The 15,529-nt window shown below is 41.3% G+C and overlaps 2 protein-coding genes across 4 annotated transcripts in view; both read left to right on the forward strand.

Moving 5' to 3' along the window:
* Positions 1 to 427, forward strand: part of LOC115578593 (major histocompatibility complex class I-related gene protein-like) — a 50,409-nt gene extending 49,982 nt beyond the window's left edge. The window contains exon 4 of one of the 2 annotated variants that reach the window (XR_003983487.1): positions 300 to 380. Coding sequence is in view for 1 of the 2 variants with exons in the window: in XM_030411639.1 (XP_030267499.1) it covers positions 300 to 349 (50 nt within the window). In the remaining variant the exon portion in view is untranslated. Of the gene's footprint in view, positions 1 to 299 lie in introns of both variants that reach the window. The other variant, XM_030411639.1, reaches the window with a different exon arrangement.
* A 7,538-nt stretch (positions 428 to 7,965) lies between these two features.
* Positions 7,966 to 13,792, forward strand: LOC115578591 (major histocompatibility complex class I-related gene protein-like). Of its 2 annotated transcripts, XM_030411635.1 has the most exons (7): positions 7,966 to 8,365; positions 9,953 to 10,222; positions 11,655 to 11,933; positions 12,240 to 12,542; positions 12,680 to 12,781; positions 12,968 to 12,985; positions 13,151 to 13,792. In XM_030411635.1, exons 1-7 carry the CDS (start codon positions 8,293 to 8,295, stop codon positions 13,198 to 13,200), a joined length of 1,095 nt encoding a protein of 364 aa, XP_030267495.1. In that variant the 5' UTR covers positions 7,966 to 8,292; the 3' UTR covers positions 13,201 to 13,792. The 2 variants fall into 2 exon arrangements, with proteins under 2 accessions (XP_030267495.1, XP_030267497.1); XM_030411637.1 differs by lacking the exons at positions 12,968 to 12,985; positions 13,151 to 13,792 and having other exon boundaries at positions 7,973 to 8,365; positions 12,654 to 12,698.
* The last annotated feature ends 1,737 nt before the right edge of the window (positions 13,793 to 15,529 follow it).

Below are 15,529 nucleotides of genomic sequence, written 5' to 3' on the forward strand. Positions count from 1 at the left end.
GCTGAAGGGGAGTGCATGGGAACAACAACAAAAACAGTAATAATAAACTATTATTGTATTCAACAGTGAAGCCCAGTAACATGACCGTCCTTGTCACTGCTGCAGTGGTTGTTCTTGCTCTCATTCTCATCGGTGCTGCTGGATTCATCGTTTACAAAAAGAAGAAAGGTGAGAGAGAAAAAGGAAAGTTTTTAGCACTTTGATTTAAGTCTTTCAGTCATTTTAACCTTTTTTAGAACTGTTTCCTGTAAATATTGTTTTTAAAAGTTCAATACAGGTTGTTTGTTTCTGACCTGCAGCTCCTGACAACAGCACAGAGCTCTCTGAGCTGCTGAATCCAGAGACCTGAATGACAAACGCACTCGGTGACTCTCCTGGTGAAACTTTATTTAGTTTTGATGAACTAAAATAGACTAAAAGAGTAAAAGATGGCTTCTTGCAAAAACAGTGAAGTTACATGTAAAAAAGGACTGATTAAAAAAAGTGGGACTGTTCTATGTTCTGTGACTCTGACTGGTTGTTTTTTTATTTGTTTTTTCTGTCGAATATATACTCAAAGCAATCAGGGGACAGCATGTGACCAGACTTTAGTTACAAACAAAACATGTAAGAATCACAAACTTGTGTTTGTCACAGATCCAAAATCTAATTCAAAAATCCCATGGACTTCTTGTGGAGGGAACCAGGGCGATGCAACCTTCAGGTTTAGCCTCCAAAAATATGTTATTGCTGCACCACTCTATAGATGGAGAATATGGAGTTTGGTCTATCATGGATCCAGTGCATCCCTTGTATGAGCAGTAAGCAGAGTGGGAGGTAGGGGGGTGGGAGGTATGCAGGGGCTATGCAGGGTTGAGGTTGTTTCTGAAAAAGTGAGTCTGGAGTCTTTTTTGGAAGATGGCAGGTGACTCTGCTGTCCTGACATTGGTCAGGAATTTGTTCCATCACTGAGGCGCCCAAACAAGGAAGAGTCGTGACTTCGCTGCGCGACCTTTGTTTGCTCTCAGTGATGGTGGTACCAGCCGGCCTGCTGATGTAGTGGAGCAAAGTGCTCGCGCTGGAGTGTGTGTTATGACCAGTGTTTTGAGGTCCATAGGTGCAATTCCATTGACGGCCTTGAAGGCCAGCACCATCATCTTGAATCAGATACAGCCTGCAACAGAAAGTGCACTGCAGTGTTCTGGATACGCTGCAACGGTTTTGTCGTAGAGGCGCGGAGTCAAGCCAAAAGTGAGTTGCAGTAGTCCAGGCGGGAGATGACCAGTGTTTGGACCAGGAGTTGCATTGCGTCCTTTCTGAAGAAAGATCAGATCCTGCAGATGTTGTAGAGGGCAAATCTGCATGATTGGGCTACAGCAGTGATGCTGGGGTTGCAAGATATTCTGTTGTCGAGGATTATGCCCAGATTCCTCGCAGTTGATGAAGACGATACGTTAATGTCCTCGACACTGACTGACAGTGCCATGCAAGGGCAGTCTTTCCCAGGGATGAAGAGGAGTTCATTCTGACATGCTCATTGCAACCTGGGTGTTGGAGGAGGGTGGGGAAAAGAGAGGAACAGCTGGGTGTCATCTGTATAACAGTGGTTAGAGATTCCATGTGATGTGATTGCAGAGCCTAGTGATCTAGTGTATAGTGAAAACAGAAGTGGTCCTAGTACTGAGCCTTCAGGGACACCAGTTTCCAGAAAGCAGGGTTTGGACAAGGAGCCATTCCATGTGAGCTGAAAGGTGCAATTTGTCAGGTATGATATGAACCAGGTTAGAGCAGAGTCAGCGTTGCCAAGTTCAGCCAGAGCAGAGAGGAGGATTTGGTGGTTGATTTTGTCAAAGGGAGAAGATAAGTCGAGGAGAATGAGGACAGACGAATGGGACAAGGCTCTGGCAGCACGAAGTGACTCGATCACTGTGAGGAGGGTCGTCTCAATGGAGTGAGCAGTCCTGAAGCCTGACTGACTGGAGTCAAGGAGGATAGTTGGTTGCAGACGGCACGTTGCAGGGTTTTAGAGAGCAATGAAAGAAGAGATACAGGTCTGTAGTTTCGGATGTCAGATGAGTGTAGGGTGGGTTTCTTTAAGAGTGAATTTACAGTAGCTGTCTTGAAAGGAGATGGAATAAGGTCTAAAGTGAGGGAGGAGTTGACCAGGGTGGTGAGGAATGGCAAGATGTCGTGTGAGATGTCTTGGAGAAGGGAGGAGAGAGATGTTTATCGACTAATGTATAACTATGAACTTATGAGACTAAACATGTGAATTCCTTTATATTGATGAACATGAATGAATGTTAAACTCAAATGTATTGTTCTTTCTTTTTGTGCTGATGTTTGTCTTTTCAATAAAATCTGTTAACAGAGTTTTCTTCACAGCGTTTAACGTATCACACCGCACACGTTTGCTCTCTTTGTGTGAACAACCAAAGTCATGGCAGACATGGATTTTATTCTGTACAGCTGCAGGTAATCAACAGAACAGGTGAATCACATGACCACATTACGTCATCAACATAAATCTGCAGCATTCAGCATTTCTTTATCAATTCTAGATGTAAACTCCACAAGTCTGTGTTTTTGTATTTTCCTGTAGTAGTAGTATGGTAGTACACCATATAGGCTGGACTATTCTTATCATAGCCTACAAACTTCTCTTGAGTGCAGACTTCACAACATGGGATAGGGTTTTTACGCTCTTCCTTAATGTCCATCCCATTAACAACTTTTCTCAGTTTCTTTATATCAGCATAATTGCATTGTCCTAGGATTTCATGCCAACTCTGCAAATCAAGACTTTTCTTACAGTGATCATCACAGTCATTTTCTGATGTGTGCAGATAATAAAGTTTGTTATGTACATGTATGGGAAATTTAGTACCGTCTTTATGGAGCAGAACATTTTTCCTCTCACTGAAAATCACCGTGGCTCCGTTTGAGGTAGCAGCTTTCACAGAAATTATATCCTTGGGATATGTTGGGATGTACAGGGTGCTCCTCAGTGTTGTTCGGAAACGCCGTCCCCTGCTGTCAAGTAGCCACACCTCTGCATCACCTCTGCTCTTGGCCACTCTGGTGCACCTGGAGCCGTCTGCCAGCTCCACACAATGTGTCCCAGCCTGGAAAGCGCTGTCAAACTTCTTAAACTTTGAGATGTCAGTGATTATGTGGGATGTAGCGCCCGCATCGACCATTAGATCTCTCCTCCTAACATCTGGCACTCGCACCGGCGCGTCGCTCACTTAGAATGCATATTGCCTATCCCCCGTCTTGTCGGAGCCTTTCCGCGTGTTGTCCCACTGTTTCTTCTGTCTGCAGCTTGCATTGTTGTGTGTGCTACTTTTGCAGTGGTTGCACCACTGTTTGCACAGACGACTCTGGCTATGTGGCCTCTGGTGCCGCATCTGTAACACACAATGTCCATTTCTCCACTGTCCTTTAGTCCATCTGGCGCGTACTATGTGCCAAAATGCCCTCTCGCCCTCTATCTTCAAACGCTGTTGTGCGCATACTTTCAACATCTTCATAACTCCTGAGCTTTGTCCTGAGCTCAGCAAAAGTCAGTTTATCATCAGTCTGAGTCAGATGTATTGCAAACGGTTTGAATGTCTTTGGTAACCCTTTCAAAATCATCGCTATCAAAAGGCCGTCACTGAGTTCTTCCCCGGCGCTTCGTAAGGCCGTGATCGCAGTCTAGGCCCTGATGACATATTCATTGACATTCTCAGTGGGCAATTTTTGCAAAGAGGTCAACTCTGTGTACAAGTTTATTACCCTGGGCTTCCTTTTCCAGCATAGTATCTTCAGTGCCACGCGTCCATCATCTGCCGCGTCGCGCATCACCAGCAATAGGCTTTGATCATCGAGGAACTGAATAAGTTTCCTTTCAAGTGTCTGATCTAGAATAAGTTATAGGTGGTGATACAAATGTACATGGGGACGCATTCTCTGAGATCTTAACTATTTTTTCCCTCTCTGTTGACTTTTTGTGAAATCTGATTGGATGAGGGACAGAGTTGGTCGTCCTAAAAGAAACAAGATGCTGTTCCGTAAAGAACTTAGAGTGGCGCCATGTTCTTGCTCCATCTACAGGAGTAGTTGAAGGTGGAGTCTTCAGTGCCACGCGTCCATCATCTGCCGCATCTCACCAACGATAGGATTTGATCAACAAGGAACTGAATAAGCTCCGCGTAGGCCTCAGCGTTTCTCCCTCGTCGTCATTGGCAGCGGCAAGTTAAAGATTAAACAGAGAGCCAGTATCTCTGTTAAAGGAGCCTTCTGGCAACTAAACAGCTGACTGACTGATGTCCTGTAACGCTTCACCTGTGAAGAGGTCATAAGATACATTTAGAAAGAAAGAGAAACAAACTGAGACTGAGAGACTCAGAGTGAGATACATGTTGAAACATGTTTATTCACAGTAGTGATTTGAGCTGATGGTTAACACAGATTAAATATACAAGCAACATACAACAATAATAGAAATGACTTAAACACAGAGGAACCCTGAGAGAAAATGATTAAATGTTACCATATGATAAATAATCAATATCACCTGTTTCTGTGTGATTCCTGACTGTTTGCTGCTCATCCTTCACTAACATCTACATGGTAATACTTAGAAATCTGTCTGCTTCATCTTAACCAATGTTAATTAATATTGTTAATTGATAGCAGCAAGTTATATGATTGACAGCAACCAAGCAACCAAAAACCTGGAGCCTGTTCCTGATAGGTGCATGGAAATATGTGATGTCACATGTTTTTCCCCCATTAGATCTCTGCCCACTTCAAACATGCAGCACGTGATTCTGGAGAAACATAGTTGATTGTTGAGTCTCATTCCCAGGTCATCCAATACCAGAGCTTTGGGTCGGGCAGCTGTGAAACTCTCAGCCTCTATTTCATACATGTCTTTGCTGCCATCTAACGGCTGTTTAGTGGTATTATATACAGTATTACAAACAGGGCTGTGACACTTGTATTGTGGAGCCTGATTCCCTTTCAAGTGGATGAAATAAATATCTCTCACACACTGGGTACTTTAAGGAATCCAGGTTTGACTGGTTCTGTCCAAACTGAAACCTTTGTAGAATATATGTGCTCTGTGGTATTTCTGTCTACTTTGGTTCAGTTGAAGTCGAGGAGCTGCTGAATGATTTCAGTGGCATCTCTGTGCAAAGGATCATCGTTATCATGGTGTTATCAGTGTTGGGGAGTAACGAATTACATGTAACGACGTTACGTAATTTAATTACAAAATGTACGTAATTGTAATCCGTTACATTACTGGGAGAAAATATGTAATTAAATTACAGTTGCTTTTGGAAATTTCAATGATTACGACTTAAGTTACATTTGAAAAATCGCCGCCAAAGCTCAGATTTATTAAATAGTTTTTCGCCCCCCTGGATTCATGTTTGTTTTTAGTTTTTTTCATATCAACATCCTCCTTCCAAAACTGATGCTTATGATTGACTCTCTCTGGTCATGTGCCATTCGACTCAACCGACAAACCGTACGGCGGCAGTCAGACTCAGCAGCAACAGTGTCGGCGGCGCACAAGATGTTCCTGGGCTGGAAATACAAAAAACACTTAATACAGACAGAAGCCAGGCTTCCCCGTATTACAAAGGTGGCTCTCTTTTTACCCGGCTAGATCACCATTGGTAACTTATGCTTAGCTCATAACCTGGTCCCGACCAGGTTCTGTTCAGAGTTTAATCATAAAATCGGTTATAAAAGCGCCGCTATTTCACTATTTAACTCATTTACAGCTGACGTCACCTTTACTTTGAAAGTCCAGTGGAGCTGGATCAGAACGGAGCATTTGTGGGGAGCGAGAGATCGCGCTGATCCGCTGCTGTTTACTTTCTCTCTGAGCGTCTCCGCCTACAGATGTTCAGCTGAGGGGATACGCTGCTCAGCTGTTGATCCGACTCGCGTCAGAAGGTCATTTATTTACTTTTATATACAGTCAGTCACCACTGAAAGAAGTTGTGCGCTCGCAGCGGGACAGATACTTTAACTTAATGTTGTGGCGATGAATAAATTAATTGTTTCGCCTGTTATGTGTTGCCCAAACGCAAATCTTGAGTAGGTCTACTCTGTTTTCTCACATTTAAGAAGGTCTTTGTACAGAGACAACATGAGATTTGCTTGTAGCTACAGCACCTAAAAAACCCACTGTAACCTATTTTCATACGCACACCAGCCTCGCTTTCAATAAAACACACACTGGCATTTTATAAATGCGATCAGTGAAATATATGAAAACAATATAAAACACAGTTCAAAACAACAGTTGTTGTTGCTCTAAAGCTTCATATTTAAAAGCAGCTCAATGTAGAGCTGTCAGAAATTAAAATCAGCCTCCTCTTGTCATATTTGCAGCAACACTGTTGCTTCAGGCTGTGATCAGGCTTTTTTGTATCGCTCATACTCTCTCCATTAAAACAACCTGCTCCTCTTGGCTGAAATCAGCCCGTTGTCGCTCCATTTAGTGAGGAAGTGAGCCTCCTTTAGTACAGGCCGAAGGTCAGACTCATAATATATGGTTAAACCTTTGAACTGAAAGGCTTATCACACTATAGGTCTTAAAATGTGAAAATGGTTAGCAGTTGAGAGATTTCATTCAAAATTAAGAAAAGTAATCAAAATGTAATCAAATGTAATTAGTTACATTACTTTGAGAAAGTAATTGAAATAGTTACACTACTATTACATTTTCAACAGGGTAACTTGTAATTGTAACCAACTACATTTCCAAAGTAATCTTCCCAACACTGGGTGTTAAATACTGTCTGATGTAGAATAAGTTATAGGTGCTGATACAAATGTACATGGGGACAAGATATAAAATAAGTAAGATGCTGTTCCATAAAGAATGGAATTGGCGCCATGTTCTTGCTCCATCTACAGGAGTAGTTGAAGGTGGAGTCGACACAGAGGAAGGGAATGGTTGGTGGCGGGGCCAGAAATTGGAAGATCAAGCATGGACATTGTTTCTTGTTATTTATTTATTTATGTTTTCTTTTACAGTGAATGCTAGTGGGTGAACTGGAGCAGGCAGTGAAAACCCGTACAGAAACCCAGAGAACATGGTCGCTCCACTCAGGTTACAGTTATAACCACTGAGTCGTAGTTATCAGCTGCGACAGTATCATCAGAGGCACTGTCCTCCACTCGTCAGGTTTTGAAGAGCTTGGTGAATCTTTTCCACAATGATCTCAAACTACTGGTTCTTCTCACCGGCTGTGTCTCTGATTGAAGGACATGTATCGTTGTGTTCTCGTCTTCAGCGACTCTCTGCTCCTCCTCTGCTATCAGAGCTCTAAGTCTCATCACCAGACTCTCCTTCAACAAAATCGACTCATCAAACCTCTCAAGTGTTTTCAGGTTTGCAGTCAGGGTTCTGCTCTCGCTCACCATGGCCTGTAATTCCTCCTCAAACGTCTCATCGTCGTCCTTGACGATGTCTTTCAGGTGGACACATTCAGCTTTGAGCTCTGCAGTCTCCTGGTTGTCTGAGTCATAGAGGTGAAGCAGTCCGTCATAGCAGCTGAACGTGCTCTTGAGCTGTAAACCCATGTTGGATTGAGCCATCAACTCCAGTCTGAGTTTATTCTTGTTCTCCTGAATCAGTTGTTGGACTGATTCAGCTGATTCTACCATCACACCGTTTAACCACAAAACCCAGGTGTGTCCTGTGGAGGAGCTTCACTTGACACGAGCGTCTCTTAAACATGATTTGTGCAAAACTGAGGAGTCTCTAAAATACTGACAGGATGCTATTTTTTGTCATGAATCTCTGTTTTTCTGGATCTTTATCATCATGGATGATGTGTAAAATTAGACAATTATTGATGTATGGTTCATTCATGAGGGTGGTTTATAACCAACTCACTTTCAAAAGAAACCAGCATGAATTCAAGTCTTACCATCAAGCGTCGCTCACTTGTATTCAAAGACAGTCTCAGTCTGACCCAATCTCTGAATGGCAGCTGTTTAGATATCACCATCGTTTGTGTGGTCGGGTGTTGCTTAAGATAAGGACTTTGCCAAATAAACTGTAGTATTCAATGTTAACACTTTACTTAATGTGAGGTGTGTGAGGACTGGATCACTTAGAGGCAGTTTGGCTTATTTTTCTTCTCAGAACAGAAACTCTCTCTAAAAGGGTTCAAACTCTCGCTAAAGACACAGTGAGGAAAGGAAGGAGAAGTGTTGTCCAGATAGAAAACACCTCCTCCATTTATTCACACCATGAAGAATCAACTTCACTGACTCAACTCAGCTATTACGTGGATGAAACTTGCTACTTATCAAAACATGAAGATCTTCATTTTCTTGCTTCTCTCGAGCCACTTTGCATTTTCAGGTAAGAGAACTTTCCTTGAATTACTTCCTGAAAGCAGTTTATGAAACACAGAACAGTTCAGCAGTAAACTAGTGACCTAAAGATGGAGGCTGCCTGTCTTTATATTTCAGATCAACCAGTCTGTCCAGCTCAGGGTTCAGATAATATGAAAATGAATTAGGACGTTCCTCTAGAGTCCCTAAATAACTTTGATTTCTGTTTAACTTTGGAATAAGCGCCGATCAAAGTATATTGTCAGGAACATACTGTAGTCCTGAAGCCTGTATTACTGTGCTGTGTTACTGGAGGCTGTATATTGTAAGTGTGGGGTGAAACATAGGAGACAGAGGACTTCAGACTTCATACCAACATTTTACTACCGTTTAATATCTGTATATGTAGAATATGTCACAGACACGAAGATACTCTTTTACTTTCACTTTCTCTCCGTATCCCCCTCTGGTCCCCCCCCTTGGCTTGCTCGCTCTTTCAGCATGGTGAAAACAAATTACGTCATCATGTGTTTCTAGAATTATCTAGAAAGTCAAACTCCATGTAAACAGACGGGGCAGGCAGGAGCAACATAGCTGCCACACAGTACACAGGCATCCACTGTGTCCATCCTGTTTGGCGGTTCAAGTAGATGTTGACTGATGTTGTTGTTACACAGAGTAATTTGTTTTTCATCGAGTACAAGCAGAAGAAAAGCTTCTTCATGATGAGGCAGTTATAGAAGATGATCAACTTTAATTCCGTGTCACAGGATCAGAACAACTGTCATGAACAGTAGAGGACTGAAAAACAACAGTCATTGAGAAACTTTATTGAAAGTCATTGCACAATAGCAAACATGCAGTATGAAAAGACAAACCACAGTTCATTTTATAACTTTCAGACTCGGTGAGTGTCTTCTAACAGTAAACTCACTTCACTTCACCAGCAAGTGTTGGTGGTGGACTCTGGTTTATGACCTCTGTGTGTCTCTCAAAGATGATAGTGCTGGCTGATATCACCTTAAAATAATGCCACAATAGGCTATGTGTAGGCTGTGTTACTACACATAATATAAATCTTTACATTTTGAAATATGTCCTCAAAAGCACATCAACGCTAGGAGTTGATAACAAAATTAAGTATCGTGATCAGTAATCACCAGTAATGTGGATATAATGATGACATGGGTGAAGACAAGTATTAGAATGTGTAAAACCTTTGAAGCAGGAAAAGACAACACTTATGTCATGATATAAAAATATCCATAATCTAAGGTGACATATAGTCTCTTATCATAGTTACAGTATAATATCAATATATTGCAGCCGTAAGGGATGCTCACATTCATATTAGAAGGGGGACCTGATAGTTAAAGTACTTTGAGTGTAACTTCTCTTTAAAGTCTGTTCAAACACCAAAATGCTTCTCAGTAGTTGGTGGGCCGTACTGTAACCCTGTAATGATAGAATAGGTAATAGATGAGTTACATGAGATGATTCATGCTGTAGATGGCAGGCCTTAACCTAAAGTGTTACGATGATATCATATTTATGATGAGTGTGATGATGATGATGTGTATTTATACTGAATGTATGAACCTCTTCTGTCCTGCAGTGAAACACTCCCTGAAGTATATCACCACTGTATCTTCTGGACTCCCAGACTTCCCAGAGTACGTTGCAGCTGCAGTGGTTGATGGAAATCTGTTGGGCCACTGTGACGACAGCAAAAAGTTACTCAAATTAAAACATGACTGGGTGAAAAAATTATTGGAAGACGATCCTCACCACTTGGAGCTGTACAAAAGATTATGTTTTCGGGGGGAGTCAACTGATTTCAAAGCCACAATCAATAGTTTGAAACAGCGCTTCAACCAAAGTGGAGGTACAGTGTGTGCTATGTGTCATGACTGTAAATCTGTCTGTTGTGTTCTTGTCTGGTTTTGTCTTGTTGCTTCTTGTATTTGATTTCCATGTCTTTGTATCGTGTCTTGTGTCTTGTTTTTCCATGCCCTCATGTGTCCTTTAAGTTCTCCTGTGTCTTTTCCTATGTTCCCTCTGGCTCCCTCTGTCTATTGTTTTGTTCCCCTCATGTCCTCATGTGCTCCTCCCCTTCGTTACCTCACCTGTTGGTCCACCTCACCTGTTCCTCGTCTCGTCATCAGTGTCTGTGTACTTAGTCTGTGTGTTTCCCTTCACTCCCTGTCTGGTCATTGTAATTGTCAGCCTCTGTCTTGTCCATGTTCCTGTCCATGTGCCTGCTCCTGTCAGTTCCTTGTTCCCCACGGTATGTGTTCTGGATTTGAGTTTTGCATTTTGCATTTTTTGATTTGAACTTTGGTTTTCATTTGTACTTTGCCCAGTTTTTGTTGCTACTTCGCCTTGCTTTCTTTTGATACTTTGTCTCTTGCCCCCGTTTTGTCTGCTCCTGTTTTTCATGATCAGCCTTACAATAAAGCTCGCTTTTTGTTTCCCCCAGCCTTGCCTCTCGTGTATAACTGCATTTGGGTCCACCTTCCCCTTTCCTTAGTCTTCCCTTTAACCCCCCGCCTGACACTATGTTATATTTCACCTTTTACTTTATGAACTGTTCTTCATAATTATACAAATAATTTAGTAGGATTTGTATCAGAAATATTTGGCATTGATTTTATCAGCCTCCCTGGGCTGAAAGAAAGTTTCCATCATGCACGTTGAAAAAGACTGAATACTTTATTGACTAATACTGTTTCAGGGGACGACTGGACCACAGAACATCTGACTGATATGCACATTTAAACACGAGGATCCAAAAACCTTTAAATCATTTATTGAGTTGGGAATGCTCGATCAGATGGATGATTTCTGTACAACAGCAAATATAAATCAATATATTTACATACATGCCAAAACTCAGTGATACAAAAAGTGCATGAGAACAAAGGTATCTTACATTATTAATACATCTATGAAGGATAAATATTCATTCATCCTTCGCTGTGATTCTGTTATTAAAAACTAAAAGTAAATACAGAATAACAATACACAATGATTGTAAATCTAAATATACTCCATGAGCCATATTTACAGGGTTAAACTTCACACAGGAGAGGAAGTAGGAATCAAACAACTCCAAATAATACATCACAGTCTGGTGTGAAGGCAGATACACATTATAAATACTGGCTGCATTTAAACATCACTTAAAAGATAAACAATACGTCATCTGGATGCATGTACACATAACTTAAAGGATACAACAACAACAATGTATCAGGAACAAATTGGTGATCTTAAAGTGATGAGGTGAGGTGTTTCTTTCTCTGTCTCTGTTTCAGGTGTTCACATTTTACAGAGGATAAGTGGCTGTGAGTGGGATGATGAGACCGGAGAGGTTATTGGTTTTAATCAGTATGGTTATGATGGAGAAGACTTCCTATCAATCGACCTGAAGACAGAAACATGGATCGCTCCAAAACCACAGGCTTTCATCACCAAACTGAAATGGGATGCTGACAAAGCTAGAATGAAGTACAATCAGAATTACCTCACATTGATTTTCCCTGAGTGGCTGAAGAAGTTTTTGGACTATGGGAGGAGCTTTCTGCTGAGAACAGGTAGAATCACCTGACCTGATGTAGTTTAATGGACACAGTCATGTTCATACAGTCTGCTCAGACTGAACTGCTGTTGTGTTTTCACTCCAGTCAGTCTGACATTACATTGTTGTCTCTGTTTATTTTCTGTAGCTGTAAGATTCAGTGTCGTCCTAACCAATCAGTAGACACTGACATTTTGGCTGTTCTGAAACTTCTTTCCATCGCTGCTCAGACTGTGATAGTCAGTGTACACTTAGCATGAGTTAGGTAAGTTTGCTGTCTCAGTGTTTGAAAATACAAATAGTTTCACTGATCTCTCTCCAGAGCTTCCCTCAGTGTCTCTCCTCCAGAAGACTCCCTCCTCTCCAGTCAGCTGCCTCGCTACAGGTTTCTACCCTCACAGAGCCTCACTCGTCTGGAGGAAAGATGGAGAGGAGCTTCATGAGGAGGTGGACCACGGAGAGATCCTCCCCAACCACGATGGAACCTTCCAGATGAGTGTTGACCTGAAACTTTCATCAGTCACACCTGAAGACTGGACGAGGTACGACTGTATGTTTCAGCTCTATGGTGTGAAGGAGGACATCATCACCAAACTGGAGAAAGATCGGATCGGAACCAACGAAGGTAAGAGTGAGATCAGAGGGTGCTGAAGGGGAGTGCATGGGAACAACAACAATAACAGTAATGATAAACTAATTGAATGTTTTAATTTGTTCTAACCTGCTTCATCTGCAGCAGTCTTAATTTATTGTGTTCAACAGTGAAGCCCAGTAACATGACCGTCCTCATCACTGCTGCAGTGGTTGTTCTTGCTCTCATTCTCATCGGTGCTGTTGGATTCATCGTTTATAAAAAGAAGAAAGGTGAGAGAGAAAAAGGAAAGATTTCACTACTTTGATTTCGGTATTTGAGTTGATTTATTTTATTCAGGTTGCAACATTAAAACGAGTGTCAGAGAAAGTAAATACTAGAAGAGAGGAATAAAGTGACTAAAGATAATCTGGCATTTACAACTGTGACTGAAATTATTTGTCTTGTTTTGATTTCAGCCATCAGCCCTCCATCTTGTAAGTAAAACTTACTTTGGTTCTATTTCAGCTGATCTGACTCACACTTCATGTTTTAGATTAAAACCTGTTTCACATTATTGTGCAGATGAACCTTTTCAACACTGTTTCCTGTATTTATTGTTTATAAAAGTTCAATACAGGATGTTTGTTTCTGACCTGCAGCTCCTGACAACAGCACAGAGCTCTCTGAGCAGCTGAATCCAGAGACCTGAATGACAAACACACTCAGTGACTCTCCTGGTGACACTTTATTTAGCTTTGATGAACTAAAAGACAGAAATGCTTCTTGCATTATAAGTAACATTATATAAAAATGACTTTTCTATGTTCTATGACTCTGATTGGTTGTTTCATTAATTGTTGTTCTCTGTCTAACATTATACACTGTGAAGATTATCTTCATATATAAGAATATGTAAGAAATATGTAAGAATCATAAACTTGTGTCTGTCAGATTATTTTAGGCGATATTCTAAAATCTTAGACTAAAAAATGTAGACTTCTTCTGGAGGGAACCAGGGTGATGCTAACTTCAGGGTTAGCCTCCAAAAACATGTTATTGCTGCACCACTCTATAGATGGAGAATATGGAGTTTGGTCTATCATGGAGCCAGTGTGTCTCTCATATGAGCAGTGAGCAGAGTGGGAGATGTATATCGACACATTTACAACTATGAACTTATGAGACTAAACATGTAAATTCTTTTACACTGATGAACATGAATGAATGTTAAACTCAGATGAGTTGTTCTTTGTTTTTGTGCTGATGTTTGTCTTTTCAATAAAATCCTCACATTTTAACAAGTTTGGTCCACATGCTCATTTGTGATGACACTTCAATATATTACCTGAACATTCAGTATTCTCACAGAGGATTTGAATGAGGAGATTGATATCAATGTGAACTCTGAGCAGAGTTAACTCCCAGACAAGGTTAGCTTAGCTTAGCATGAACACTGAAGTTAGAGATTAAACAGAGAGCCAGTATCTCTGTTAAAGGAGCCTTCTGACAACTAAACAGCTGACTGACTGATGTCCTGTAACGCTTCACCTGTGAGGAGGTCATAAGATACGTTTAGAAAGAAAGAGAAACAAACTGAGACTGAGAGACTCAGAGTGAGATACATGTTGAAACATGTTTATTCTCAGTAGTGATCTGAGCTGATGGTTTACACAAATTAAATGTACAAGAAACATACAACAATAATAGAAATGACTTAAACACAGAGGAACCCTGAGAGAAAATGATTAAATGTTACTATATAATACTCTAAATAATCAGTATCACCTGTTTCTGTGTGATTCCTGACTGTTTGCTGCTCATCCTTCACTAACATCTCCATGCTAATACTTAGAAATCTGTCTGCTTCATCTAAATCAATGTTAATTAATATTGTTATGGTAGCAGCACGTTACATGATTGACAGCAACCAAGCAACCAAAAACCTGTAGCCTGATCCTGATAGGTGCATGGAAATATGTGACATCACATGTTTTTCCCCCATTAGAGCTCTGCCCACTTCAAACATGCAGCACATGATTCTGGAGAAACATAGTTGATTGTTGAGTCTCATTCCCAGGTCATTAAATACCAGAGCTTTGGGTCGGGCAGCTGTGAAACTCTCAGCCTCTATTTCATACATGTCTTTGCTGCCATCTAACGGCTGTTTAGTGGTATTATATACAGTATTACAAACAGGGCGGTGACACTTGTATTGTGGAGCCTGATTCCCTTTTAAGTGTCTGATGTAGAATAAGTTATAGGTGGTGATACAAATGTACATGAGGACACATTCTCTGAGATCTTAACTATCCACTAAGACCACGATCATGTAAATTGACCTGATAGTTGTGTTTAAAAAGTAAATACGTTTACACTTTACATTTTTAGAACAACTTCAAGAATTTAAAGAACATATTTTTTCCTCTCTGTTGACTTTTTGTAAAATCTGATTGGATGAGGGGAAGAGTTGGTTGTCCTAAAAGAAACAAGATGTTCTGTAAAGAGCAGAATTGGCGCCATGTTCTTGCTCCAGCTACTGGAGTAGTTGAAGGTGGAGTCGACATGGAGGAAAGGAATGGTTGGTGGCGGGGCCGGAAATTGGAAGATCAAGGATGGACGTTGCTTCTTGTTATTTATTTATGTTGTAGTGGATTGAGCAGACATAATTCACCATTTGGTTAGTTTCTTTCTCACTGACTGTTACATGCTCCCTGTCTGCTGGCCAGGATGTGTCACTATGGCTGGTGATTGGCTTGCCTGCCAGGTGATAGCAGTCTGGTTGATTGGGAAGATTCAATAAGAGGGGGTAGGGCACTAGGCTCTGGTCTCTCTCTCTCACCTTGCACACCGGACCAGCAGTGCTGTCAGTCAGCCAGGAGGCTGGCTGAGGGATTATGCCTTTGATTTATGTTATTCTGATGGGTGCGGTAGTTCAGTTTTCGTGGCTTTATTTCAATTAGGATTAGTTGCTTTGTTGGTTTAGTGTAGAGGGTTAACCCCCAGTTCCGACGGCCCTGGTGGGTTGGTCTGGGAGTCTG

Source organism: Sparus aurata, chromosome 3 (assembly GCF_900880675.1).
Source record: "Sparus aurata chromosome 3, fSpaAur1.1, whole genome shotgun sequence".
NCBI classification, from domain to species: domain Eukaryota; kingdom Metazoa; phylum Chordata; class Actinopteri; order Spariformes; family Sparidae; genus Sparus; species Sparus aurata.

Excerpts from the sequence above, each read along its gene's own strand:
- LOC115578591 (XM_030411635.1), top strand. The coding sequence starts at position 8,293 with ATGAAACTTGCTACTTATCAAAACATGAAGATCTTCATTTTCTTGCTT. Across the intron at positions 8,366-9,952 it reads GAGCCACTTTGCATTTTCAG|TGAAACACTCCCTGAAGTAT; the intron begins GTAAGAGAACTT and ends TCTGTCCTGCAG. Across the intron at positions 11,934-12,239 it reads GAGCTTTCTGCTGAGAACAG|AGCTTCCCTCAGTGTCTCTC; the intron begins GTAGAATCACCT and ends ATCTCTCTCCAG.